Below are 26,474 nucleotides of genomic sequence, written 5' to 3'. Positions count from 1 at the left end.
GTACAAATCAGAGCTATGCCCTGTGGAGGTGTAGAAGAAGCCCGAGGGTGTGCAGAAGAGGAACGAGGAGAGGACAAGGTAGCCAAGGAGGAGACAGCAGGGGGAGGCAAGGAAGCCGTAGGGGGACCAGGGGCATAGGGGGAAGGGGGGGGCAGCAGGAGAGGGAAGGAAATTGATGCAGCGCGGGAAGCGTCTATCGAAGAGGAGAAGATTGGCCTGAGGGCTTTGGACCCACACGGTACCATTCAGGTAAACATTAATGATGACCTTTTAAGAGTGGAAGGGGGCCAGGAGGACCCCCCACCAGGTGCCACCATTAATGGGAGAAGAAGAGAAAGGCAATAGCACAGAGAACATATGAAGAGTCCATAGGTCTGGCGAGGGAACGACAAAAAGGATGTCAGTGAGGGTTTGCCTGGAGGAGGTGCTCGTATAGCTGTCAGCGATAGGGAGGCCTGGATTGGAGACCAGGATGTCCTTTTTAAACTTCTTCCTTGCACACCAAGTCCAATATGAGACGATTTACTCAAAGGCAATGGCTCGGCAGTCCAGCTGGTAATTATAGAGCAGAGCCGTGCATCTCAGCCGGGGTACTGCAGCAGCCCAGATCCAGGGGCACTCTCACCCCAAAGCCGTTCACCACTCAGTGGGCCCCAAGCGCCTCTCCCTCCAGGGCACGGGGGCGCCCGAGCGTGGGGTCCAATGTAGCCTTCGTACCAGCCAGGCCGCCAGTGCCGGCAACAACATCAGTGCTCCTGCTCCGCTCTCAAGGGTATTCCGGCGGGCGGCGCCTCCAATCTGGCACCAGGGGGAATTAGCGGGACGTACCTCTCGCAGCTACCGCAGCGAGCTGCAGTGTTTGATCGGGCAGGGCGCTCGCCTCTTCGATGAAGGTCCCGGCTCAATTATGTATCCCATCAGGTAGGCTGCTACCTGCGGCAGAAGGGCTCCAAGCAGTTGCCCGCCTCCAAGCTGCGCTCTGGCTGTGCTGCGGACCCAGAGAGGCACCCTCAAGAAGTTTCACTTCGACAAGTATTTATGCATCATTACACAGTGCTTGAGAGCTAGCCAGCCGTCTTAGCCGGCTGCTCAACAACACCCCCAAAACATAGGATTTTAAAGGACGAGAGGGAGAGGAGCCACACAGAGGGAGGCAGTGGAAGCAAGGAGCAGTAACAGGAACAGGGGAAGGAAAAAACAACCAAAATGCAAGCCACAATGGAGACAAAGCCTAATCCTGACTAAGAACTGTTATGTAGTATAAATCTGGATTTAGGACCATGGTCCCACCTAGAGAATTGCTCTGCATGTCTCACACTGTCCCAGCTGGTTTGTTTCTCCTGTCCACCCCCCTTTTTATGGATAACTATCAATCCTTTGTTCTACACATTCCAACCATTCATGCATTTAAAAATAAACCCTATTTTGAGAATATAGTGATTGTGTGTGTGTGTGTGTGTGTGTGTGTTTGTTTGTGTCATCTGTTGATTGCTAGTTGTGACATTAATCCGTGTGTATCAATTCATATCAGATTGAGCCGAGAAATGCATTTCTTTCCTTGTTTTAAAACAGCATATGTTATGTTCCAAATGCATTGTCGAATAGCATTTCCTGTTTCTGTTCCTTCCAACTTCTTGCTCCACCCCACTGGAACCTTCTCCCTCTCCGCTCGATCACCTCTTCTCCTCCTTCCGCACTTTCTTAAAATCCCACCTACTCCAGTCAACTGTTTGACAATCAACAGCTGATTCTGATCCCAATCCGGCTATGTGCAAGTCTATATTACTGTCTGTTCACGGTGAAGTGTTCTTTATAATGTTCTCTACCACATGATTCTTGAATTGTATTCTTCTTGCTTTGTAATGTAATACTGTTTTTCCATGTAAAGTGCTTTGGCTAAAAGCGCTATATAAAATTTAATAAATACAAATACAAAATAAACAGGGTAGGAGGCACATATCTAATCCCTTTTTTAAATGATTTTCTTTTTAAATTGTAGGTAATAAGAGACATTGTCAGCGTTTGCGAAGCAAATATGTCTAATCCTAATCCTCCTTCTCTTGCCAAATACCATGCATTGAGGTGCATGATCCAGCATGTCAATCCAAGCAGCGATGAGTATCTGCAGGTCAAAGAACAGGTGCTCCAAAGAAATTACAGGTAAGACTAGAAATATATTTACTTCATTATGCTATGTAAAGAAATTACAATAAGAAAGCAGTTTCATGCTTTTGCATAGCTGGACATTTTTAAAGCGATAGAACCCGAGGATGGGGGGGCATTGCCAGTATGGTAATGCCCCCAGGGTGATATTTACAAGCCAGAGCAACATATTCTCCACTTCACCATGTCCTCTCTGATCCACGTAAATAACTTGGGGTAGTTGGAATTATATAGCCTTCCTAAGTGTGCCGTAACTTTAACTTTAACTGTACACATATTTTATGTGAAGCCTGGCCCAGCGAAAGGAGTAACTATCCTTTATGTTTGACAACATCTCTGATTGGGTGGTCCAATTTAAGGCTTCAGACTTGGACTAATTGACCTGAAACCCTGCCATGTTCCCATACTGCTCTAGTTCATTCCGAATGGCCTCCAGGGAGGGTATTGGATTACTAAGGGGATAACAAGACATCATCAGAGAATAGGGACATTTTATATTCCTTTCCACCAAATCTGATGTATTGAATGCTCGGGATTGCTCTGATTGTTCTTGCTAAGGGCTCCACCTTTAGAGCGAAGAGGAGGGGAGACAGTGGACACCCTTGCCTAGTCCCCCTTCACAATGGGAAACCAGGAAAAAGCATGCCATTAACCCTGATTTTAGCCGTTGGCCCAGAGTATATACTAAATATCCATTTCACTATATTATTCCCAAAACCCGACTCCTCTAAGACAGCCCTCCGAAAACCTTCAACTGACCCTGTCAAATGCCTTTTCAGCATCTAATGCCAACAGGATTTCCAGGTCCCCTGGTAATCTTCTGGTTTTATCTATTAGCTGAACAACCTTCCTGATGTTGTCAAAAGACTGCTTACCCTCCACAAAAAACTGTTTGCTCTGGGTGAATTAGTAGTGGCAGCAGCATCTCAACGTGTAGAGCCAGTATCTTTGTGTAGGCTTTCCTATCCTGGTTCAAAAGAGCAATTGGACCAGAATGATCTTGGTCCTTGCCTGGCTACAGAATAACTGCAATGGTGGCCTGGCTCATCGTCTCTGCAAACTTTCCCATTTTTTGAAATTAGTCATTGGTCTAACCAATTCCTTTGCAGACTCCTTGTAAAAGTGACCAGTAAAGCCATCTGGATTCGGCACTCTGTTTACCTTTGATGCTTTTATAGCTATTAGTACTTCATCTCTTATCGGGCAGTCCAGCTCCTCCTTCTGGTCATTAGTAATTTTCCTCATCTGAGATTCATTCATGTATAGCCTACCATTATCCTCATCTCCCTCCTCTGCTTTATAAAACCTTTCATTGAATAACCGAAATTCCTCTAGAACACATGATCTGTAATCTTGGTCCCTCTTCTCAGTTGTTAGTGACCCAATTCGTGGTTATGTCTGCCTTGTTTGTAGTGCGTGCACTAGCATTTTGTCTGTTTTATTCGATTTCTCATAGAAAGCCTGTTGTAGACTCAACATTCCTCGTTCAGCTCTGTTTGTGGCTAAGGTGTTAATTTGCCCCCTTAAGTTTGTGAGCTTTCTCAAATCTTCTATAGCACCTGTCTGCATATATTTCTTTTCAAAGATCTTCAACTCCATTATGAGCTTCTTGTTTCCCCTTTTTTTATTCTAGCTATTTGTGTACCCAATGCCAAAAATGTCCCCCGTAGAACTGCTTTTAGTGTATCCCAGGTGTTGCTCATGGAGGTATCTTGGGAGGATTGTTTTGAAAGAACTCACTGATTTCTTGTGAGATCTTCCGTTTGACTACTGTATCTCTCAGCAGGTTTCTGGGCAGAGTCCCCAAACGTGGACACAAAGGCTTATTATCGAGGACAATTTGCAATGTAGCTGGTCTGTGATCTGAGATTGTAATATCCTCCATATTTGCTTCACCTACTGAGCTTTTCATGGAATTAGACAATAACATGTAATCTATCATTGTGTATAACATATGTGTATGCGAAAAGAAGGAATACCCTCTTCACGATCTATGCTCTTCTCGCCAGGTATCATAGAGCCCCAAATTTGCCAATTCCTTCTTAAGGCGTTCCGATGCAACTAGTCCCCTAGAACCCTCCCCTTTCAAGTAATCTAAGAGTCAATCCATGCGCAAAGTCAAATCTCCATCCTTAATATTGTCCCTTCGGGCAAAGTGGGATAATGTCGGTATCAGTTCCAGCATAAAGTCATTCTGCGTCACATTAGGAGCATACACAGAGACTAGTGTTACCTGCTTCACCCCAATGCATCCCCTGACTGCTACATATCTGCCTTCCAGGTCCTTGATGACGTCTGATCCTTGAAACCCTACTTGTCTTTTGCACAATATTGCCACTCCAGCTGTCTTGGTCCTTGCTGATGCCAGGTATTGTGCACAGAACGCTCTATTGTTCAGCCTATGCCTATCCTCTGCCACCAATATAGTTTCCTGAATTAGCTCTGTGTCTTCTTCTAGGTCGTTGAGTAGATGAAACAGCCTACCCCTCGTATTAGGTTTGTTAAACCATCTAATGTTCAGGGTTACGACTTTATCATGGAGGCAGAGAAAATCGCAATCTCAACCCTCTTGTGTCCTTTCTCCCAGACTGGTAAACCAAGTGGAATCCCAGTCCATCCCGACCCCCAAACTCACCTCAACTCCCTTAACTATATTACACACATCAAATACTTCATAGGAGATCGGGATGTACTTCCCTTGCATGTAGCTCTATGCCATCACCCCTGTCACCAGGACTCAATGAGGCAACCCATTTGTATCAACTGACATGTTCATTTGTGTCTCTTCCCCTTCTGGCAAAGGCAGCCAACAGTGCCCCTTGAGCTTATTGTTTTCCTTTGCCATCTTCCCAACTTGAGGTTTTCACCTAGCAAGTACCTGCCGCGACCCCTACCAGTGTTCCAGCCCCCTTAAGTACTTCACAAGCTGATCCCTTTCCTTGCTTCATTACCTCCTATGAGTAGTTACTGTTAGGGAGAATTCTCTTATAAGGCTGATTTCCCAAACCTAGTGAGTCCCCCAGAAACTTTGCTGGATTTTTGGGGTTTGTTTTTTTTCTCCTGCTGAGAGTCAGACTCTCTTACTCCCACTCTTAGGCATGATTTGAGGTATGTCTCTGACTGTTTGTGTGATTTTGGGCTATGGGGTCTTTTACTCCATAGGGTTTCATCTATTTTTTGTGTATGTGTTACATAGCACCCTCAGTGCAGTATCACAGGGGTGTCATAGTGACCCCCAAATATAGACTCCATACCCTGGGACTGACTACTGTCTCCCAGGGCATCTAAAGTCACCATTGACTTTACTAGCCTTAAATTGTGAACAGAACCAGTACAAACCATCATATTGTGGAAGTACTGGAAGGGATTAATTATATTGCCCCTGGGTCTGTTTTCAAGGGGGCACTGTCCAGTCCCCCCTTGTCGAGTTTCTGGCTGGTGGCAGTGGTTGCCACGCGAAATATTCCACCGGAAATATTCTCTATGGGATGTTCCCATTGATTTTAAACGCACCACTTTTTGGTGCAATGTTAAAGATACCGCTGGTTTATTTAATATTAAATTAACGGTTGGGTCTTTTTGCCAGAACTCTTTTCTAAAATGGCGTTCGTGTCCGTCTCTGTAACTCTGACCAAGGTCGAGCCCTTTATTCCACTTTTTGGCGGGCTTCTCCACAGAAGCCCTCCAAAGGGTGCCACTCTGTCTGGGTTCCACAGGAAGGGTGGAGGGAGGAATTGGAACCCTGGACTGTGTTGCCTCGGCAACCCAAGTCGCACTCTACTCTGATTGGCCCAGTGATGAGCCGCCTGGCTCACCACTTAGCATGTGTGATTGACAGCTAGGCTGATGAATGGGGGCTTTTCTGCATAAAAGCAGGGCCTTTGGGACTGGAACTTCAGAAGTCGCCACAGGACCTAAGAATCCGAAGAGGGAAGAAGCTGAGCCCTGCTGCAACTACCTCACCACTTTCCTGACGACAAGAGAAGATCTTCTGCTGGACGAGTCTTCTTCCTCTGAGCTGGTGGGACCAATCAGTTCGCCCTTTTCGCCTTCCAAAGATGTCTCTTGGTCGAATCGCCCGTGCCAAGCACCCCGGCTGCCGGATAGCCAAGCTTCACCACTTTGACCGCAAATAAAAGGAACGCTCCTTTTATTGACGAACTCCGCGGCTGGTTTCAACCTGTGCAGTGCAACGATTCCATGTTTCCTCCTCGACGAGATCCTCTCTTTCCCTGGTCGAAACAATGAACTGCAACCACTGCCAGGAACAACTGCCACCGCTGGAGCTTCCTCTCTGTTTAAGGTACTGTGTCCTGCCAGGCCTCCCTTTCTTCGGTTTGCCCAAGGTGACCCTTAAATCCTTGGCTTGCCAACTGGGTTGGCCCCAGACCTTCTAACTTTACCTTCTTGAATCGCCCCAACCTCTTTTGAACATTCTGCATTTTTAAACCGTGTGATCCTGGGCACATTTCGCTTTGCTCCATTTAAAGTGGGCCTGGCCAATGAATTTTGGCTCTACAGTGTATGCTGCCTTTATTCCCTTGCTGAGAACTCCTAAAAGTGTTGGGACCTGTTTTATTTCTGTGCTCTGCCTTGTTCTCTCCCTTTAACTGAACTATTGGAGTGCCATCAGGTTATGCGCTCACATCTGTTTAACAAATCGTGGTGTTTTAATTCTGACTTGTCTAATAGTTATTAAGGGAGGTGTGTATACTTTACCTGACTGTGTTTTAACTTGCTTTTTATTTTGAGTGCTAGTGTATTGCCTAAAGTGTGTTTTAAATAAATAATTATATACTTTTTATACAAAGCTCTGGTCAATGTTTGTTTGCGCTACCGTGTTTTAGGCCCTATTGTGTATACTCTATATACTGCCCTACTCTTCTTGAGAGAAGTCTGACTGCTCAGCTACAGCTACCAGGTAAATCTGGGTGGTGCAGACTGCTACCAATTGGGTTTACTGCTTACTCCTGTGGTCTTAATCTTTTTGCAGAGTTCCCCAAGTGAACTGCACAGGATTCTGCCTAACAGTTACACATCAGAGTCTGTTCCATTCGACCTGCTATAATGCAAGTAAATATTCGTACTTGGACTCATTTGTTTCTGTTCTTGACCACAGTTTCTCATTGCCCTCACTCTGCCTTTTCTTCACCTGGAGAACTGGCTTGTCCGGTAGCTCAATTTTCAAGCTCTTGCCGCCCTGTGCCAATGCTTCTCGGCCCCCAGTTCAAATTGAAAACCTGTAGGAAATGTCCACCCATATCGAATTCTGTCGCACGATAGCTTGTCAGTAAGCGGTTTCAGGTGTCTGCATTTCGGCAGAGTTATATTTGAGATGTCAAGTAACAGTTGAATTTTGGATCCCCTGAACAGTCTCTGGCCTCTTGGAGAATCCTCTCTTTTGCCGTGTAGCTATGCATTTTAAACACTGTCACGAGGACCCCCTCCTCGCTCCTGGAGTCGGTCTGACCAATTCTCTGAGCTTTGTCGATCTCCATTAAAGACAGCTGATTCCCCTCCCCCTCTGGGCACAGCACCTAAAACAATTCCTGCAGCAGGCTGGGAAGGTTCTCGCCCTCTGTCCCTTCTTTCAGAAACTTCAAACGTATATTATCTCTGCAGAACCTGTTCTCTAGATCGTCACACTTGGCTTCCAGGTCAGATATTGATTGCTGTAATGCCTGGATCGCCTCCTCTCCCACCAGCGCTTGCACGGCCAACCCACAGACTGTCTGCTCAAGGTCATTCACTCGGCTCTCCCAACGCAAACATGCTATTCCCAAGCTGCTTGATATTTTGGGCTACCTCCCTTTTCAGGCCAGCCATATCCTGCGTGAGGTTGTCCTACAGTGTTTGGAAACACTACATCAGATCCTCTTTAGTGAAGGTGACTCTTTAGTGAAGGTGACTGCAGTGCTGTCCTGCTCACCCGCTGCATGCACCGTTGCTTTGGTGGTCTGCGTAGCCATTCCTTGATGCTTTGTGATGAACTGTTCCATGCACCCTTACTACGCTCTCAGCAGTGTTTTAGGAATTTTCTTAATCTACAGGTCACCTAGTGCCCACTCCTCCAATCTCTCCGAGTATCCTCTTCCCCTTTTCCCTCACTTTTCTCTTATGGCAGAGTCACAGCTTTAGGATCCTATGCATGGAACTATCCACCCTGATGCGTGGTATGCGCAAGCATCGTGAAATTTCCTCACAACCAATGGTTCTGCATCTTGTCTATAGTAGCGGTCCCCATCTAAACATTGGTACATCTGACGCCCTGTGGTCCCTCTTCCCCCGCACCCTTGAATGGATGCTTATAGTGGCTTCACTCACCGTCCATACTCTGAGCACGGGGAGCCGGGCCTGGAGCCGGAAAATGTGCTGCGTCGCTACTGCAGCTTTAAGACCATTCCACTGCAGCACTGTTTGCCTGTCGCAGTATGTGGATGGTGCACAGAGACATGCCCAGATTCACTTTTCCTCTTGTCCACCAGGCTCCAACGGTTCCTCCAGTGCCCGACACCACACTTTGTTCCGGCCTTCTAAAGCCTGCCTGGGCCCCGGGCACAGGCTCTCTCAGACACACATCTCCCAATACGTGCGCCCTAGCTGCACCCCGGCTCAGACTCCCTGCCCCGAGGCAATTTTCTCTGGGGGTCAACTCACCGTCCACGTTTCCATTTTACTGGGCCAGCTTTGCCACTAAGGGGCTAGCTCTGGTCGCCTCTCATGGAACTAACACTACAGCGACTGCTCCGTCCGCCATCTTGGCTCTGCCTTTACTTACAGGTAATCTTCATTACAAAGAGTCTCGATCTTCCTTGTCACCGTCCTTACTTAATTGAGGACAAGTCTCCCACGACGGACCTCCAAACGAACCTGGAGGAATTGAATGGCCTAAGCAGGTCCTTCCTCCATGTTGATAATAGTTTGGGGTTTTTTCTTTACCTTTTACTACAAAGAACCCTTTCCACCTCCAACCCATCCTGCTTTACACTAAGTCCCTTGTTAGGGAGAATTCTCACTTATGGCTAATTTCCCTTACCTATAGAGTCCCCCAGCAGCTTTGCTGGATTCGAAGGGTTTATTTCTTTTTACCTGCTAAGAGTGAGACTCTTTTTCCCACTCTTAGGCATCTTTACTATGTGTGTTCTAGGCTATTTTTGTGTTTAATGCCTATGGGATATTTTCTCTCACCCATAGGAACCATCTTTATGCACATGTGTTACACAGTACCCTCCCTGCAGTGACACAGGGGTGTCGTAGCAACTCCCAAACATAGACTCCATACCCTGGGGCCGACTACTGTCTCCCAGGGCATGTAAAGTCTCCATTGACTTTACTAGTCAAATCTTATGAACTAAACCAGTACAAAACATCTTAAAAATGGAAGTACTAGAAGGGGTTAATAGTTTTTCCCCTATGTTCATTTTCGAGAGGGTACCTTAAAGTCCCCCTCTACAAAGTTTCTGGCTGGTGGCAGTGGTTACTACCTTTTTATATTCGGCCGCAAATATTTTCCTATGGGATTTTCCCATTGTTCGAGGCTAACACATTTACTGACAGCCTCTAACATACCACCGGTTTATTTTATTATTTACATTACTCTGGTAGGTTTTGTTTGCCAGAACTTTGATATAATTTCTTTCTCGAGTCTTACTTCATTTTCCTAACCCAGGTCGGGGATCCTTTGTTCGCTCTTTTGGCAGGCTTCTGCCAAGAAGCCCTTCTTTAGGCGCCTCTGAGTCTGGGGTGGGTCTGTTGTTTGGGAGGGAGAGTAGAACCCCTGGACAGAGTTGCCACAGCAACTGGGGTCGCACTCTAACTTGATAGGCTGGCGGGTCTCCCGCCAAGAAGACCACTCCACTGTGTGAGTGACAGCTAGGCTGTATGAATGGTTCTCTTTCTACATAAAAACAGGGTCCTGAGGACTGGAAGAACAAGACGTCACCACTGGAACTACGGAACCGAAGGGGAGAGAAGCTACAGACATCTTCAGCAGCTACACCACCGGTGAAGCCCTGCTAGATCGTCTCACCACTTTTCTTCCACACGACGAGAGGAGATCTTCAGCGAAAGAGCCTCCTTCCCTTGAGCTGGTGGGGCCAACCAGTTCACCTATCGCATCCTCGGACATGCCTTGGTCGAATCGCCAGTGCCCCGCACTTGGAGACCAGATAGCCAGGCAGCTATCGACCCGGACCGCGATTAAAAGAAGCGTACCTTTTAAACTTCGTTTGGCAGCACCGTGGCTGTTTTCATCCCTGGGTAGTGTAGCGACTCAAACCTTCCTCCACGACGAGAGCCTCTCTTCCTCTGTTGGACCCCTAGACCTACAGGAACTACCAGGAACAACCGCCACTGCAGGAGCCACTTCTTCACGTTGAAGGTACATTGTTCCGCCAGGCCGCCCATTCTCCGTGGTAGCTCTAAAGGTGTTTTAAATCCTTTAACTACTTGTGGGGTCGGCTGCCCTCTCTCTTAACATTGTCTTTTGCCTCGCATCTACCTCTTCAATATTTTTCTACTAAAGGCCTGACTGCAGCTACAAGAAAGCTTTTGCTCCTAAGCTCTTGGTCCTGTACCACTGACTCTGGCTCAGGCCTATTGACTCTGGCTGATTTGTTAGATCTGCTCTCACTAGATCGGTTTTCAATGAGAAATGTGTTGATGCACCTAAATCTTCTAAATCCCTCTTCCTTCCTACTGTTTTAACTTGTGGAGTGCCATTTCGTTCAGTTTTCATTCACTTATCTTTTGGCTAAAGTGTTACTGTGCATTACTTGTTCACAAAACTTCAGGGAAGTGTTGCTAGGGGGTGTCTGAAGATATTTCGGTTTAACTTGTGCTTTCCCTCCCTTTCGTTAAATTGTTAGTGCCATTTTGTAGTTGGTTTTCACTGTGCCGTTTTGCTCAGTTTTCACTCTAGCGCAAACTTGTCAACAATTGAATAGGGAGTTGTATATGTTTTTTTCTTGACTAAACTTAATTTACTTTATCAACTGTGATCTATGTGTTGGAACTAGAAGTGTATAGAATAAATATATTCTCTTTTTGATAAAAAAAAACTTTGGTCAGTGTTTCCTTGCTACATAGTATTGTACTGCCTATTCTCCAGCATGGGGTCTGGCATGGATTCACATGCTCATGAATATTCCCCGTCGTCAGGCTGGGAATCCTCGGTAAAGAAAAAAAAAAAACAGTATCAGTTTTGTTTCTGATCTGTCTTTCGTAGTAATGACCAATCACTGGTCTCTGCGTCATACTGACCACAGCCAATGACTGCCCTCTACCTAAGCACCGCCTCTGGCAGCCATCTTCAGATTTTTACCGCACGTTCATATGTTGGGATCCTCGTGCTATTGCTCTCGAGCGTTAGTGCTATTTTTTTCACGTTTTTTCTCAAAAACTTTGTTTTTTTCGGTCAAAAGAGCCTCAAGCTCCACCGACTCTCCATCCGATCAACGGGGACCCGTGTCGGATTCGTCTGCGCCCCTCAAGGGTGAAGATTTCGTCGAGCTACGCTTTTGGAGGACTCCAGAAGTTTCTCAGGCCCGGACATGGCCCAGGAGAAGGGAAGCTCGACGCCCGGAAAGCTGTTCAGGGTCTGCCCTGGATGCCAGCTGCAGAACGTCTTTAAGGAGGACGAACACTCCTTTTGTCTCTACTGCTTACATGAGGACAAGACGCACGTGGAGAAGGACTGTGCGTTTTGCGGCAATATGTCGGAGCGGACCATGAAGGACCGCCATCAACGTCTCGCCAACTGGCTGGAAGGGAAGAGCCCGTCAGGCGAGAAGAAGAGGAAGAAATCCGAGCGGTCTTCTAAGACCTTTGAGGACGCCCCGGCGACGGGGGTCCAACACAAGGCCAAGCACCGCGAGTCCGCTGGCACCGGGAGCGCCGAACGGTCGGGCTCTACGGGCGCCAGGCAGGGCGCACCCTCCCCGGCACCTTCAGCCACGAGCCAACGCTCTGGGTCGGGTAAGAGGAAGGGCGAGCACCCGGCGAAGCTCCTGGAGAGGCCCCGGTCGAGCTCGAAGGCCCCATCGGAGGGGGAGCGAGGCAGTGTCCCCCCCCTCAAGGATAAGGCGGTGAGCGCACCTAAGGTGGTGAAGGCCTTAATCCATCCGGCCAAGCCCTCTATCGAAACTGTCGCGGCGGCCCTGGCTCAGCCTGTGGAGGCTACACCAGTGGTGGCGACCTCGGGGCTCAGAGTCTCCCTGCCACCTCGGAGGGAGTCCTCTTTTGTGCCCATCGATAGGACCCCCGTGAAATCCCCGGCGGGGAAGAAAAAGGGGGGGCAGGGCGTCGTCGTAGATTCGGCTTCAACCTCGGAGGAAGAGCTGATCGAGGTCTTAAGCCACGGCCTTGGCGTGGAAGAAGACCGGCCCGTCGGGATGGATCCCGACGCAGGTGACAACATCGTCGAGGGTGCCGACGGGGCCCCTGATCGCCCGTCGGATTCCCCTCTGCCAGCGCCGCAAGACAACTCGGCGGCCATTTTGTTGGCTATACAGTCCTTATGCTCAGAGATAAGGACGAGACTGCCGGGGATCCTGAACCCGGACCTTCTGGTGTTCCCCCGCCCAAGAAAAGAAGGATTCACCCTTTTTTTAGCCGTTGCGCCCCGTCCAGCCCTCCTCCCCGTCCACCCGAGGGGAGGATACGGGGACTGACACGGCAGCGACGGGTTCGGACGACGAGGTATACGACGAGGATCTACCGTCGTCACCTCCAACCAGGGCTTCTCCGCCCGACGAGATTGGATCGTTCCACTCCATGATCGCCAGGGCATCCGAGCTTTTCCAACTCTGCCCTGAGGAGAAGAAAAAGGAAGGATTCCTTTATCAACGGCGCGAGGCCAAGAGGAAGACGGTCCTCGCGGTGCCTCTACTGGACGACATTTGGGATGAGGGCCTCGCCCTCCTCAAGAACCCTTCCACGACGCCAGCTAGAAGAGACCGGTACGAGAAGAAGTACCGGGTCCCGGACGCGGCCCCCCTGTGCCTCTGGGCGCAGCCTACCCCGGACTCCGTCGTCTCCGCGGCGGCCAGGAAGAAAGCGTGGGGGGGTGCGGCCTCCACATCGACTTCCCCACCGGACGGCGAGGGAAAGAAATTGGATGCTATGGGACGCAGGGTCATCTCGTCTGCAGCGACGACGATTAAAGCGGCCAACGCCTTGGCTATCGTGGCCCGCTACGACAGGGAGCTATGGTACAAACTGGCTCCCCTGCTGGACTTCCTACCGGACGACAAGAGGGCGGATGCCCTGGTGATCCTACAGGAAGGTGAGGTGGCGTCGGACCACGCCATCACTATTGCGACAGACATCGCCGACACTGGGTTTCGCCAGTTGGGCAACGGCGTGTGCCTTAGGCGGCGTGGATGGCTCAAGGCTACGGACTTCCGTCAAGACCTACAGACCAGAGTCCTGGACATGCCGTTCGATGGGAACAACCTGTTTGGGAAAACAGTGGACGATTCCCTTCAGGCCATTAAAGCGGACACTGAGACGGCCCGGGCCCTGGGGGTTCTGCAGCAACGACGGACGCCCTTTCGGAGCAGCGGAGGCAAGGGCGCCTCCAAAGGTTCCGGCGGCGGTTTCTCCACCTACCGTCAAGCGGCCCGCTCGTCGTCTCAGGAGGCCTACAGAGGACGAGGCAAGTCTGGCGGACCCCGCCGTCGTCGCCAAGGAGGTCAAGGCGGCAAAGCCTCGTCGAAACAGGATTGAACCGGCCGTGGGGTCGGGCCCCCACCGAAGCACCCCGGTGGGAGGCCGGCTGGCGTGCTTCGTCAGCGTGTGGGAGTCCATCTCCACCGACCGTTGGGTGCTGGACGCCTTAGCCCGGGGCCACGCGCTCGAGTTTCAAAGAAGGTGCCCGCGCGTCCCCCCCGTGGCCAGGAAAGAGCTTCACGTCCCTCAGCTTCTCCTGGAGGTAAGGGCGATGCTCAGGAAGGGCGCCATCGAACCCGTCCTAAAGAGGCTTCGGGGCTCCGGAGTTTACTCGAGATACTTCCTCGTGAAGAAGAAGACGGGAGGATGGCGCCCCATCCTAGACCTGCGACGTCTGAACAAGTTCATCAAGGCGCAGAAATTCCGGATGGTCACCCTCCAGCACGTCCTGGGTCAGCTGGAGGAAGGAGACTTCCTGTCGTCGTTGGATTTGGAGGATGCCTACTTCCATATTCCCATCCTAAAGGGGCACTGAAAATTCCTCAGGTTTGTGGTCCAAGGGCGTCACTACCAGTTCAAAGCCCTCCCCTTCGGACTACAGTCGGCACCCAGGGTATTCACCAAGTGCCTTGCACCGGGGCGGCGCAGCTGCGCCGCGAGGGGATCCACGTCTACCCCTACCTGGACGACTGGCTCATCCGAGCCAAGACGAGAGAGCTCGCCGTGGAGCACACGGCAAGGACCGTCCAACTTCTCACGGACCTGGGATTCTCCTTGAACTACGCCAAGTCCCACCTGGTACCCGCGCAAAACGCACTGTTTCTGGGAGCGAAGCTCGACACAGTGTCCCTTCTGGCCTCCCCGCCGGAGGAAAGGACCAGGTCCATCCTGGGCAAGGTACAGCGGATGTTGGTTTCCGACGCGGCCAGGGTGAGGTCCATCAAGTCCCTCCTCGGAATGATGTCTTCTTGCATCTACCTCATTCCCATGTGCAGGCTCCGGATGCGCCCGTTGCAGGAGTTCCTGGACGCGCGCTGGATCCAAACGACGGGCGGCTTCGAGGAGAGGATCACACTCGACGAGAGTTTCCGCCGAGCGGTCCGGTGGTGGGGCACCCGCGCGCATCTGACGGCGGGCATGGACTTCCAGACCCCAGACCACCAGGAGACAGTGACCACGGATGCCTCCCTGGAAGGGTGGGGAGCGCACACCGAAAATCTGCACGCGAGAGGCCTTTGGCTCCCGACGGAGAAGTCCCTCCATATCAACGTCCTGGAGCTCCGTGCAGTGTTCTGGGCCCTCAGGTCCTTCCTTCCGTCCCTCAAGGGCAAGGTGGTGAGGATCTTCACCGACAACACCACCACCATGTTTTACATCAGGAAACAGGGCGGAACCAGGTCCCCAGCACTGTCCAAGGAGGCGCAGGACCTGTGGTATTGGGCCGTCGCCCAAAGGATGTTTCTGGTGCCGTTTCATCTGGCAGGGATAAAAAACACCATCGCCGACTCACTCAGCAGGGAGCTGCGCTCGTGCCACGAGTGGGAACTACGGCAGGATCTAGTGGATCGCCTCTTCCGACGGTGGGGCACACCCCAGATCGACCTGTTCGCGACGGCGACGAACTCCAAGTGCCGGAGGTTCGCCAGCAGGTTTCCCCAGGCGAGGAGCATGGGCGATGCTTTCTCGTTCCCCTGGGAGGGCCTGTTCCTCTACGCGTTCCCTCCTTTGCCACTGCTAATCCGGCTCGTCAACCAGCTCAAGAGGTCACGGTGCAAGATGATCCTCATCGCACCTGCGTGGCCGAGGCAGATATGGTTCCCGGACCTTCTGGACTTGTCAGCGTCCCCGCCAATCAAGCTGCCGGTGGACGCGGATCTACTCTCCAGGGAAGGAGGTGCCATCCTCCACCACGACCCGAAATCGCTGAACTTGCAGGCCTGGCTCCTGCAGCGCTAGAGTTTGGAGGATACGACATACCGGCGACTGCAGAGAGGTTCTTGCAAAGGCCAGGGCGTCCTCGACTCTTAAATGCTACGGACACAAATGGAAGAGGTTCTCTGTCTGGTGCCACGCACAGAAGATTAACACTCTACGGATTACGGCTCCCCAGGTACTGCCGTACCTGCTGACGCTGGCCAAAGCTGGACTGGCACACGCGTCCATCAAGATTCATCTTGCTGTGATCTCCCGATACACCAGAACCACGGGGCGGACGTCCTTGTGGTCTCATCGTCTGGTGAAAGAGTTCATGAAGGGACTGTTCAGATCGTTCCCGCCGGTGAAGGCTCCGGCCCCGGCGTGGGAGCTCAACGTGGTGCTGACCAAGCTCATGGGACCTCCATTCGAGCCTCTGCACTCGGCCCCGTTGAAGTTTCTGTCGTGGAAAACAGCGTTTCTTGTGGCCATCACCTCCGCACGACGGGTGGGAGAGATCCAGGCCCTTTCCTGCAAGGCCCCATACTTGACTTTTCACGACACGAGGGTAGTGCTCAGGACGCACCCCTCCTTCATGCCCAAGGTACCTTTGGACTTCCATCTCAACGAACCCTTGGTGTTGCCTGTGTTCTTCACATCGCCTTCGTCGCCGGCTGAGAGGACTTTGCACTCGCTGGATGTGGCTAGAGCGCTGAAGTTCTACGTGGACCGCACGAAGTGTTTTCGGAAGACGTCACAACTCTTTGTGAACTTTGGACCTGTCAATCAGGGGAAGGCTCTCTCGAAGGCTTCCATTTCCAGATGGCTCTCCGGCTGTATCATGTACTGTCATCGGTTGGCAAACCGACCGCTGCCTGGCCGTCCGAGAGCCCATTCCACCAGAGCGATCGCAGCTACCACAGCGTTCCTTTCTGGTGTGCCCCTGCTGGACATATGTAGGGCTGCTACGTGGAGGTCGACGCACACCTTCACGAAATTCTACTGCGTCGATCGGGATTCCAGGGAGGAGTCCAGGGTCGGCCAAGCAGTGCTGCGCAACCTGTTCGCCTGAGGTGAGCCTGGTGAGGAGGTAAGATGCTTAATGTTGAGTTTGATGTAATGCTTAATGTTGAGCCTTTGCCACCTCCCGTGGTTGTGCATGTGTGTACTGCTATGTATTCTTTATTCATGAGCATGTGAATCCATGCCAGACCCCATGCTGGAGAAGGAACAAGTTACTTACCTGTAACTGTTGTTCTCCAGCATGTGTCTGGCATGGATTCACATGCGAACCCTCCCGCCTACCCCTCTGCGGCTCTTCACTTGGTCATACTGCCACTTCACGTGCTTCCAAATCTGAAGATGGCTGCCAGAGGCGGTGCTTAGGTAGAGGGCAGTCATTGGCTGTGGTCAGTATGACGCAGAGACCAGTGATTGGTTATTACTACGAAAGACAGATCAGAAACGAAACTGATACTGTTTTTTTTTTTCTTTACCGAGGATTCCCAGCCTGACGACGGGGAACATTCATGAGCATGTGAATCCATGCCAGACCCATGCTGGAGAACAACAGTTACAGGTAAGTAACTTGTTCCTTGTGTAAACCCTGAATACTGCTCATCTCCCTCTTGAGATAAGTCTGACTGCTCAGCCACAGCTTCCAACTAAATCTGTGTGGTACACACTGATACCAAAGGGGATTTATTGCTCTCACCTGTAGTCCTAATCTGGTGTAGTGCTCCCTAAGGGAACTGCACTGTATTCTGCCTAACACTCTGTAAGGAAGGCATGATATCAAACAGTGAAGACAGACACAAGTGATCACAGTTCAAGGGTGTTTATTGAACTTCAATGGGTTGGTTGAATGCCTATCTAACCTAAATCGATGGATTGTAGCAAGCTACAACCATCAAATAATAATGCAGTCCTAGTCGAGTCTGTCAAAATATAACCTATTGCCAATCCTTACTTCTAAATGCAAAGGGGTGTGGGACAATTGTGTATACAAAAAGAAAAGTATTCAAGAAATATGTCAGGTCGGTTGAGCAGTTGGCTTCCATTCCCCACATTTTTAGCACAGGCAAGGTGGCACGTTAAAGATTTACACATACTCTGGCTTCTCCGCCACGAGGATACAGTTACTTTGCTTCGCTCACAGTGTGCTCTCATGCTCTGCCTTGTATCCGTGTTGGAAGGTTTAATGGAAGTCAGGTGTGAGTGATTGTCAGTAATTGCCTGACTTTGCCTGACCATAGTAGCGGGACATGTCCGGTACACTGCTCGGGTGTGAGTCTGGTTTCTCCCAGAGTGGCGGTCTGTGTGAAAGTGTTTGTTAAGGGAAATGGGGTGGGGGTAACGTTCCCACGTATCCTACCTGGTAGGATGGTGTGAAAATGTTACAGGGGGAGGGATACTGCATCTCGCCATCCGGTGTCCCACTCCCTGAAGACCCCTCACCCAGGTGATTCTCCCGCACTCGTCCACCCCCAGGATCTTGATCCAAAAGCGATGGCCATGTCATGGCCACCTGGATGACAGATCCCTGGGGACTAGCGGGGTAGACACCTTCTGGTTTCTCACACCTCTCTCAAGAGCAGATGCTATCAATGAGCAACAGCTGTGACAAGGAATATACAGACTCTGTGTAATGGAGGTTACCAGTAAATAATGAAGCCATTATCCTCGAGTCTGACTACCTTGTCACAGTCCCTACTTAATTGAGGATCTACGAAGACAGTGCTTACATTGAGTGAACACCACCAGACACCAAACCAGTTGTCATGCACTCAGTGACTTTATTCCTGCATTTTACAGTGATACAGACCGCAGGAGTGCTGCACCAAAATGTGAGCCCTGTAACAAACCCATCAGCAGTTTGCAGTATCTGATGAAGGTGGTTGGAGCAGCCCACATGGGTGCCAAGCAAGTTTTCTCAATTGAAGCACCCCTAATCTCGTCCTAAATGGCTGCCACACCCCTTGTCTATCTCCTTTAACTAGCAGCATGAAGAGAAGTTCCTGATTCAGCATAGGTCATGGCATGGAAATGACATACCTGAGCCATCTGCTAAGTGTTGAAATGGAGTGCCTAACTCCTACTTCGGCAGTTTTGTAAACTAAAGAGAGCAGTTGCTTGTCTGAATGCTTTTGCATGGTCCAGATATATGGAAATGGCTCTGGCCAAGTCCAGTGGGTCTGGACCCTCTACTCGTGACTCATCTGCCCAACCTGGAAGAATAAACTGCTCAAAAAGTAATTTTGAAATTCTGAATAATAAACTAGCTCTCAAATTGCAGCGCTCCCACTGGTAAATAGTTGCTGCAGCTGTTCTTCCTCAATCTTCAACTTCTGTCGTCCTGGTCACTTTCCAAAGGTAGGCCTCAAAGGAGTACCTGAAAAACGTGACTTCTTCCTATGACAATTATGATGAAAGGCAGTTGGGAAGAGTTCACCTTCAACCTGTTCTTTACATTCCATTGTAGAATGCTACTGAGGGGAAATTCCATCTTGCCCTGGGTTACTGCCCAATCCTCCATTTTGTGTGCTGACCACTGCAGATCTCCGAGTTCAAATGGTTAAGGAACAAGTATGCATTTTCTTTTGTTGCCAACCCCCTAAAACTGCCTGTACACAATTAAGCCTACATGTCCTCACTCCCAGCCTAGTTCTAGTACCTTGCCTTCCTAGAACCTTGACAGTATCCCCACGACAAGGACCTGTCCAAGGACATGGCCTTGAAGGAAACCTCTTATGTAATCTAGTCACAAGAAGCAGGGCGTGGACATCCTCAGCAGATTCCCAGGATCTCTCTTCCGGACCAAATGCCTTCCAGTCAATTAAGTATTGCAACTTTCCCCTACTGTGACAAGAATCAAGAATGTTTTGAACTTCATACACTTCTCCCTCAGAATCAGTTATCACTGGAGCTGGTTGCACAGTCAAACGAGTATCTTTCACAACTGGTTTAATGAGACTTACATGAATAGTGTTATGTATTTTTAGGCCACCTGGCAAATTTAGGTTTTACTGATACTGGGCCTAAAACCTTCTCAATTTCAAATGGCCCTATGAATGTGGGACTGTTTGAGTTTCAATTTTTTAGTTGATAACCACACCTTGTCCCCAATCTTATACTCTGGACAGTTCTGTCGATGACGATCTGCAAATTGTTTAATACTTTTTTTGCTGCTCCGTAAAGCGCATCTAGCCTGTTCTAAATTGATCTTCATGAGGTGTAATCTTTCTTTCTCTTCTGGGCAAGAGACTTCACCACTAATGTGTTCACTGCATAGAAATCGAGGATGAAAACCTTGGTTGAAGAAAAAAGGCGACATTTTAATTGGATCGTTAGTTGCATAATTGTAGCAGAACTCTGCCAACCACAGCAGATCAACCCAAACATCATTGGACAGAAGTAAACAACATAGACATTTTTCAAGCTCCTGATTCACTCCTTTGGTGAGTCAATTGGTCTGGGGGTGATATGCAGAAGATAAACTGACTTCCATTCCGAGTTCCTTGCAAAAAGCTGTCCAAAACTTAGATACAAACTGTGAACCTCGATCAGGAATTATACAAGCTGGTAGACTGTGCAGTTTCACGATTTCCTGTAAAAGTGATCTTGCCAGACTTGATGCTGATGCCTTTCCTTTCATTGGAATGAAATGTCCTGCCTTCGATAAATGGTCCACGACTACTAGAATTGAGGAGCACCTTTGATCTGGTGGTAAATCAACAATAAAATTGAGTGAAATTGTATGCCAGGGTCGAGGGTGCGCGGGTAAGGGATGTCAAAACCTGCAGGTTTACCCTGTTCTTTAGCTCGAGCACAAACTTCACAAGTCTTTACAAAAGTGAGCACATCAGTTCTCATCTTAGGCCACCAAAAATATCTTCGTACCTACTCCGTCTTCCTATAACTTGGGTGCGCCGCCAAAGTGGTTTCATGACATTCTCTTAGAGCTTCCTCTATCAGCGCCTCACTCGGCAGGAAAAGGCGACCATCCACCTTGTGTAATCCCGCCTGAATGTTTCGGACTGGATACCCAATTTTGCATCTTTTCCAGATTCATTAGTTCTTTTACTTTAGCTCCGATATCTAACTTTTCTCTCGAGGTAGCACAGGCAAAGTGTTTTTTTTTAAATCACAGGGGCAGATTTATCCTCCAGCATCTTCAAACTCCCCGGAAATTGACACGAAAGCGCATCTGCTTTTCCGTTTTGTCTTCCTGGTTTAAAATGTATAATAAAATCAAATTCCTAGAAAAATAAGGACCACTGCAGTTTTCTCAGGGTCAGTGTCTTTGCTGACTTCAGAAACAACAAATTCTGATGATCGGTTAAAACAGTCACAGTATGGCTTGCACCTAAAAGATGGTATCTCCATTCGTGAAAGGCCGCCTTTATGGCCAGTAACTCACGGTCAGGAATAGTGCAATGTATCTCTGTTGGTGCCAAGGTCTTAGAGAAATATGCCACTGGATGTAGCTGACCTGTCTCTTTATGACACTTAGACAATACTGCTCCTACTGCCAAATTTGAAGCATCAGCCTCAACTAATAAAGGATGACCAGGGTTGAGAACCATGTGGGGTCCATGGCAGCTTGGACGGGAAATATCAACTTGGGCCTTTCATTCTGTCTGGTAATTCTTAATTTTTCCTCTGTGGAAGCTGCTGAACCTCACTGTCCCTCACCGACTGCTCTGTGTCCTACTGATCTTATAGTTCTAGCAAGACCCAGGTCAGCCTAGGGGCGAAAGGGGAATTGGATAAAAAAACAAAAGACACTGGGGCTCCTTTTGATTTTCTGCTGGGCTTCCTGTACAAGAATTAAGAAATGTTATTATCAAGCACTTTCAATACCCCACCTTCCTCTCTTCCCCCCAAGAATTACCTGTGTATCCTCTGCCTATGCCTAGAGGATGCAATGCAGTTGTAGTTGCAGCTGCAGAACACTGAATGCTTTGTATTCCTGATGTAGAAAAAACTTTTTTTATAACTTCCTGTCCAATTTTCATAGCAGGAAAGTCTTATTTCTAAAAGTCTTGTATTTTCAAATTCTTAACCTTGCTTTTCTTCAGGAAAGTCTTTCTCTTATCTCAGCAACCTTTAAAGCGAACTAGTAATCTACTAACTCTTTTAAACTTCACTTTGTAAATTGTGCTGCTTCTCCAAAGTGTATCTTTAAATGTAATAGTTTAGCTGACCTAATCTGTACACTTCTTTCAAACGCCATCTAGTAGCAAGCGCGTGTTCCCACAGTTGGCTTTAGTTTAGTTTCTTTTCAAAGTGTATCTTGCCGGCAACAGATTTGCGTGACGTGATTTGCGTGTGCACTCTATCTGTGAAAACGAGCACGGAACAAAATTAGCTCAGCTTTCCTGCGCATGATCCCTCAGAGATACAAATGGCTGTCATGTTAATTACACAGAAGGTTGTTCCTCTCAAATTTCAGTGCTCCCACCGGTAAATAGTTGCTGTAGCTGTTCTTCCTCAATCTTCAACTTCTGTCGTCCTGGTCACTTTCCAAAGGTAGTCCTCAGAGGAGTAACTGAAAAACATGACTTCTTCCTAGGACAATTATGATGAAAGGCAGTCGGGAAAAGTGTTCACCTCCAACCTGTCCTTAACATTCCGTTGTAGAATATCACTGAGGGGACTCTTCATCTTGCCCTGGGTTACTGCCCAATCCTCCATCTTGTGAGCTGACTTCTGCAGATATCTTGAGTTAAATGGTTAAGGAAAGTAGTATGCATTTTCTTTTGTTGCCAATCCCCTAAAATTGCCATTACACAATTAAGCCTACGTGTCCTCACTCCTAGCCTAGTTCTAGTACCCCGCATTCCTAGAACCCTGACAATATAATCCCTGTGCAGGATTTTAACGTTGCCTGGGATCCTTGCAAAGATAGGAGTGCTAGGGTCTTCCATAATCAAGGCAAACCCTCGAAAGAGCTAATGGATAAAAAGACTCTCACTGGTAGATGGGTGGAGGGAAAGCGAGGGACTGCGAAAGGGTACACCTTCTCTCATGTACACAGAACATTCTCAAGTATTGACTACGCCTGGGTGTCGAAGGGCTTTATTGGGAGAGGTAACAGAAATAGAGGTGGGGGCAATCGCCCTGGCAGACCACGCTCCCATTACATTATCTATAAACATGGGGTACGGCTCACCCGGGTTCTGGAGACGGCGATATCTGTCACATATTCTTTTTTTAAACTTCTTTTTATTATGTTTTTTAACAAACAAAGCAACCCAAACACTCCCCCACCTCCTTTCCTCCCTCCCCGCCCCCCTCGGTGCCTCCTCAGGTTTTTCTTGTCCATTTTTAACTTGTTTTGTCTCCAGGGGATCAATGTAGGTGCAAAGGTCTAAGGCGTTGTGGGCGCCATCCGATCCTGTAATCGTCCCTGAGAAAGGTCAAGATTTCCCCCACTCCCTCGCAAAGTTCTGCATTACAAAGTTCATAGCGTATGTAGCCCATTCCATTGCGACCATCTCCCAAACTTTTCGCAACCAGTCTGGGAACGTTGGGATATTTGAGCTTTTCCACCTCTCAGTGATAATTGGCATACCTGCTATAGTGAGCATCACCTGTGCTCTTTTTCTGGCTCTTGGTTCCCCGGGCCGCTTCCTCGTTCCTAAGGTCCAATAGAGTCCATTCTGGGGGCCTACTTCCCCCTGTTCCGAATGCCTGTTCCTGCGCTAGTCGAATTTCCTTCCAGAACGGCTCTATTTTTGGCCACCTCCACCATATATGTTCCACTGTGCCCTCTTTCCCACAATCTCTCCAACAGTCCCCCGATGTCCCTGCGTATATCCTATGTAAGCGAGCTGGTGTGAAGTGCCACCCATAAATAATTTTGTACCAAACTTCCTGAGTTTGGGAGGCTCTAGCTAGTTTGGGGATTTTCCTCCATAGTTTCTCCCATTCCCTCTTCTCTATGTCCTTACACAGTATTTGTTCCCATCTTCCCATTTAAGCCCAATTTTGCCTAGGGGTAGCCCCGTCCAGTATCTTGTACATCTGTGAAATTAGCCCTCTAGAGCCATCGTTTGTCATTAGGAATTTCTCGAAAAAGGTTAGTGATCTGGTGGCCGCTTCTTTGTTCATGGGATGTAGGAGCCAGTGGCACAATTGGGAATACCGCATTCTCTCCCCCTCCCGCAGTGGAAAGTCCCTTTTACAGTCCATGAAGGTGCTAATCTCCTCCCCTATAAACATGTCTCGCATCCTCTGACAGCCCCCGTCCTGCCATTTCCTGAATACACCCCTCTCCAGGCCAGGCGTGAATTCTTTGTTGTTAAATAGGAGTGTGAAGGGGGACGGAAACGTGATTTCCCTCTGTTTTACCAGCCTATCTCAGTTATCCGCAATTAGTTTGGTGATAGAGCTCTCATCCATGTGTTTTGGTCAGTGTTGCTTTGGTATCCACAATACCTCCCTTAAGTCATGCTTCGTTACTGCCCTGTCCATTTTGACCCAATGCTTCTCTTCCCCCTCATGGAGCCATTCCCTAATTACCCTTAGTTGGGTTGCCTCATAATATTGTCAGAAATTGAGTAAGGCTAGTCCCCCATCTTCCTCGGGGCTGTAAATTGCTGCCTACTCATCCTTGCTCTTTTTCCCTCCCATATGAACTCATTTGTTATGGTTTGAAGTTCCCTGAAGAAGCTCTCTGGGACTACTTGGGGGATAGCCTGGAACAGGTAAAGCATCCGTAGGAGCATGACCATTTTTATTGCCGCCAATCTCCCAAGCCAGGAAATTCGGAGATTCCGCCACCTGAGGAGGTCCTTCTTAATACCACTCACAAGTGAAGGATAGTTTGCCGCATACCAACCTGTGAGTGCTGGCGTTATCTTTACACCCAAATAGGTGGCCGCCAGGCAAATGGCATTGTTCTTTTTAGCTTTTCTCTCTCCTCTCTCTCCGTTTTTGCCCATATTGATGCGAAGCCCTGACGCCTCCCCATAATCCTCTAGTAGTAACCTACTCGCCCTACTTGATTCGGAGGGGCTGGTGAGGGTGAGCAGCATGTAATCGGCGAAAGCTGCCACCTTGTGCTGTCTGCCTCCAAATGGGATACCCTGGATTTCATCTGTCTCTCCTGAAGCTTGAAGTAAGGGTTCCAGGTAAATTGCATACAGAAGCGGAGATAGGGGGCAACACTGTTTTGTACCCCTTTGTAAATTGAACGGTCGTGATGTCATGCCGTTCACTACTATCCGTGCTTGGGAGCCCTCATAATTTGCCTTTACTATTTGCAGATTGGCACCACCGAGCCCCATCCTTTCCATGGATTTGAAGAGGAACTACCACTCCACCCGGTCAAACGCTTTTTCGGCGTCTAGTGATAATAGCACCGCTTGGGTGTTTGTTTTGTCCACTTTTTCTAGAAGGTGTGCCACCCTCCTTATGTTATCTGCTGTTTGCCTGCCTTTAATAAATCCTGCCTGGTCCTGATGTATCAAGTCCAGTAAAAGCCCCTCTAGAAGCCCCTCTAGTCTATTGGCCAGAATTATTGTGTAGATTTTAGCGTCCATTAATAAGCGCTATTGGTCTATAGGACGATCTTCCCATGGGATCCTGATTTTTGCTTCTTTCATGGAAGTGGCTATTTGACCTCGATCTTTGAAGGAGTTGAAGAGGTGGGTCAGTTGTCGTACCAATAACCCCCGCAAAAGTTTTATAAAATGACGTCGAGGGCAGCTTTCCAATTACCCCCCTCACCTCGTCCTCCGTTATCTTTTGTTGTATGGTGTTCTGGGCTTCCCTGCATATTTCCTGTGGCCCTATCTTTTCCAGAAACTCCTCCTGTACCTGGGCCTGGTGTAACGCTCACCTGACTCCCACGGAGGCGCTGGCCTGGTTCGCGCTGTTGTGACCTCGTCTAAGGTGATGCGCAGGGGTCGGGAGACGGACTGGACTGGGCCCCAAATCTGGCTTGTCTGACTCGCAGAAGTATCCTTCTGTAGGTGAAAATAGGGGGTTAACTGTCTGCGGGGTAATGCAATCGGCCTCCCACTTACCCCTCTCACCCTCCTCAAAACCCTTCTGTGCTTCCCCGTAGCGTCTCACCTTAGGGTCTGGAAGGACGAGCTCTCCATCCTGCTTCTGATGCAGGGGCGCGTTGGTATCCAGTTACTTCACTGGATTTCCGGATTGGTGAGAACCAAACTTGCTTGGCTTCCAGGTAAGTTTTTGATAAGTGGTTCCCCTTGTGTCCATGCATTAATGTTCTAATGCTAGTGTCTTTTTCCCCATAGGGGCCGGGGTACGGAATGCAGAGGAACAGGCACCGACCCGAGATGAGAGGTGAAATCCTTGTGGAAATCAGGTAAGTCTTTAATGAGCGTCTTGGTAATGTCTTTTCATTCGCTCATTAACGCTGATGTCTTTTTCCCCTTAGGGGCAGGGGTCCGAAAATGCCTGGATGCGGCGCGGACCCGAAAGGAAAAGGGAATGACCCGGCAGGTAAGTCTTAACATGGAGATTTAGCTTCCCTTTTCCCTTCTTTCTCTCACCTTCGTTATTGTCTTTTTCTCTCTCTCTAGGCGCTGGGGCGCGACTGTGAATCCGGATGGTCGCTGCAGAACATGGAAGCGCCCTGTAAGATGAGTAGAATGAGGCGCTGCAGCGATCGATGTGATGTGCTTTTAAAAATAAATGTCTTCCTTTTCAGGATCATCAGCGAAATGTCTCCGGGATGCAGATTTAGCAGG

General features: G+C 49.1%; 1 protein-coding gene across 7 annotated transcripts in view; it reads left to right on the top strand.

Annotated features, from left to right (window-relative positions):
- Nucleotides 1-26,474, top strand: part of PARP4 (poly(ADP-ribose) polymerase family member 4) — a 2,748,946-nt gene that overhangs the window by 440,352 nt on the left and 2,282,120 nt on the right. For all 7 annotated transcript variants that reach the window (XM_069639202.1, XM_069639198.1, XM_069639200.1 and 4 more), the window contains exon 10: nt 2,000-2,160. In XM_069639202.1, the coding sequence (XP_069495303.1) occupies nt 2,000-2,160 (161 nt within the window). The remainder of the gene's footprint in view (nt 1-1,999; nt 2,161-26,474) is intronic.

The sequence above is a fragment of the Ambystoma mexicanum genome, chromosome 7q (genome assembly GCF_040938575.1).
Source record: "Ambystoma mexicanum isolate Mex_15411 chromosome 7q, UKY_AmexF1_1, whole genome shotgun sequence".
In the NCBI taxonomy this organism is placed as follows: Eukaryota; Metazoa; Chordata; class Amphibia; order Caudata; family Ambystomatidae; genus Ambystoma; species Ambystoma mexicanum.
The sequence above is the reverse complement of the archived record's forward strand: the minus strand, read 5'-3'. Positions and strand labels throughout refer to the sequence as shown.